The sequence below is a fragment of the Canis lupus genome, chromosome 32 (assembly GCF_048164855.1).
Source record: "Canis lupus baileyi chromosome 32, mCanLup2.hap1, whole genome shotgun sequence".
Lineage (NCBI taxonomy): Eukaryota > Metazoa > Chordata > Mammalia > Carnivora > Canidae > Canis > Canis lupus.
In genome coordinates, this window is record NC_132869.1 from 39,146,361 (window position 1) to 39,149,308 (window position 2,948).

A 2,948-nucleotide genomic window follows, 5' to 3' on the forward strand; every position below is an offset into this window, starting at 1 on the left:
TGAGTATGGGGAGCGGGGCAGCGGGAGAAGAAGAATGAGAAGCAGACTCTTTGCCTAGCAGGGAGCCCGATGCAGGACTCGATCCCAGGATGCTGGGATCATGACCCAAGCCAAAGGCAGATGCCTAACCGACGGGGCCTCCAGGTGCCCCTATGACCAAACATTTCCAGAGCAGTAAAAATGTGTCGATGTGGTAGGGAGAAGGGAGGAAACAGCTTACCCTGTAGAGGCTTACATTCTTGGGGGAAAAAAATCCTTCCTTCTGGAATCTGTGCTACAGCAGGCAGGTAATCCTTGGAGGGAGGGGGGGTTAGCTTCTTATCACACAGGAATCTCTGTTCCCAGGGGCTTCTGGTCTCCCCCTCTTCTTCCCTTCCTACATTAGTAAACAGTTGGGGGATTAAACAAAGCTTCAAAGGTTGGTGATGACAAATGGTGCCAGATTGATGTCCTGCAGCCCAGGTGAAGAGCAGCACAATGGCCCAGACCGACTCCACGCCAAACTTACACTTGGCACCAGAGATAGCTGCAGTATTGTGGGGGCTTATTTTCACTTTTCAGGAAAGGAGACAAGCAAGTTATTTTCTGGTGTCCAAACTCAGACACTGGACACCAAAGTGGAATACTGTACCATTTTCGATTTCATGGGCCTGTGTGTGTGTGTGTGTGTGTGTGTGTGTGTGTGTGTCTGTGTTTATTAAGTAAGTTCTATAGCCAACATGGGGTTTGAACTCATGACCTGGAGATCAAGAGACGGATGCTGCACCAACCAAGACAGTGAGGTGCCCCTTGATTTCATGGACTTTCTATAGGGAGTCCTAGCAAAGAAGAAATTATGTGAAGAAATAAAATACCTCCAGAAATTGAGGGGAAATTGAGGCTAATTTGCAGAATCACTGAATGACATCATAGAAAAGGCCCTACGGGAGACTATAATCCAATCTCCTCACCTTATGATGATGGCAAAACAAACCCAGAGAGGGGACCTGACTCTTCCCCAAGTCTCAGCAAAATAGGAACAGCGTGAGGCTTAGAACCAACTTCTGATTCCCCGAGGAAGGCCCTTCATGCTGGTCGGGTGAACACAGTATGTGGCCTTCCGCGCCCAGGCTACATCTTAACCAGGTTAGGGACTGGGTAGAGCCCCCCAAGAGGTGCTAGTAAGATCAGGGGGAGCCTGGCTGGCATAGACTCATGTTGAGTACTCCCCACCTCACCTCGGGAATCCTGGGGTTGGGGGGGGGAGATGAGCTGGCGCACAGGTCTTTCTCTCTGCATGGAGCCTTTGGGGGGCTCACCTAAGTTCAGAATTTTGAAAGCCACCTGTAGTAGCATCAGGGCATGGACAGGGCCAGGGCTGTCCAGTCTAGGCTAATTCAGAAACCTCTCCCTAAGGCAAATCAGGAAGAACTTCCATTTGGTCCCTGCGGAAAGTCCTGGAAGCTCCGTGACAGCTTCCATCAGCTTTGCCCTCTAGACCCAGGTCCAGTCCATTTGCCCCAGAGATGCTCACCGCTGCCCTGGCCCTGTCAAACCCTCACCTGTGTCGATCAGCGTGGGCTGGACTCCAGCCAGCACGATCGGAGCACAGGAGAGGGGGTGTGCTGGACCCCTCACTACGGGGTCTAGTCTCTGAGAAGCGCTGGACTTTGGAGCCAGCTACAGGCGCACCTGGGGAAGACCTCACAGACGGTCGGGGCGCCTCTCCCAGCGCTGGGAGCCTGATCCCCGCAAGGACGGGGCACCCTTACCCAGGACGAGGGGGGAGGCGAGCAACGAAAATCAGGGTACACGACAGCTGGGTGGAGGCCCACCGGCCTCTGGAAACAGGACAGGGGGTCCCCGAGGGTGCAGCCGGGCGGCCCGGGGCAGGACCCGCGCGTTCACCCGCTTCCCCGCGCCGGCGGCCCGGCCTGGCTGCCTCCGGGGCTCAGGCTGCGGCGCGGGGACCTGCAGCTCGCTCCGGCCGGTCCTCCCCAAGCAGCCCCGCCGCGGCGCCCAGGACCTCCGGGGGCGGAGACCGCACCCCTTGCCTACCTGAAGCAGCACCTCCAGCCTGCCCAGCCCCCGTGCCCCGTGCTCCGCGGCAGGAACGGTCCCTCCTCCCGACGCGACGTTGGATCAGTCTCCAGGCGGAGCGGCGGCCCCTGCAGCCCGGGTGCGGCCGAGTCGTGCCGGGACAGCTCCGAGCTGCCTCGGGGCCGCGGCGGGCCGAGCCGGCGGGAGGGGGTGGGGGGGTGGGAGACGCCTCCGGGACCAGCAGGGAAGCGCCCGACTTGGGGTGAGGGGCGCCAGGACGAAGGACTCGGCTCCGCTGCGGACCGCACGAATGGATGGACGGACGGACGGACGGACGGACAGCGACGCTGGCGGGGCCGCGCGGGCTTCCCCCATCCCCCGGGACGGAGCACGGGGCGCCGACGGCCGGGCCCTCTGCCCCCGCCAACACCTCGCAGCCCCCGGAGGCGCCCGGAACCGCGCAGCCCTGGGCATCCCTGGGCATCCCTGGGGGGCATCCCTGGGCATCCCTGCAGCGGAGCCCAAATTCCGGTGGCCCGGAGTGCCTGCCCCGCGGCCAGAAGGGGCCCAGGCGCCGACACCCCGCGGCCGCCTCGCCCCGCCGAGCGGCGTCCCCTCGCGCAGCCCCGGGCCCCCGAGCCCAGCCCGCGGGCCGCAGCCCCTTACCTGCCCGCCTCGGCGGCCTCGCCCCGGCTCGGAGCGGTCATCGCGGAGCCTCCGGCGAGCGCCAGGGACCCCGCGGCCAGACCGAGCGCCGTGCCCCGCCCCCGCACTCCCATTGGCTGCCGGCGCGGGACGGGCCCGCCCCCGCCCTCCCATTGGCTGCCGGCGCGGGACGGGCCCCGCCCACCGGCTGCGGGCGCGGGACCGGCCACGCCCATTGGCTGCCGGCGCGGGACGGGCCCCGCCCACTGGCCGTTCCTCCTCCT

The 2,948-nt window shown here is 63.3% G+C and overlaps 1 protein-coding gene across 8 annotated transcripts in view; it reads right to left on the reverse strand.

The window, feature by feature from the left end:
* The window catches only part of GRAMD2A (GRAM domain containing 2A), a 32,005-nt gene extending 29,244 nt beyond the window's left edge, over positions 1 to 2,761 (reverse strand). For 4 of the 8 annotated variants that reach the window (XR_012022893.1, XM_072809473.1, XM_072809474.1 and 1 more), the window contains exon 1: positions 2,686 to 2,742. Coding sequence is in view for 4 of the 8 variants with exons in the window: in XM_072809473.1 (XP_072665574.1) it covers positions 2,686 to 2,726 (41 nt within the window). In the remaining 4 variants the exon portion in view is untranslated. Of the gene's footprint in view, positions 1 to 2,685 lie in introns of all 8 variants that reach the window. The other 4 variants (XM_072809477.1, XM_072809478.1, XM_072809482.1 and 1 more) reach the window with 4 other exon arrangements.
* Positions 2,762 to 2,948: the final 187 nt, after the last annotated feature.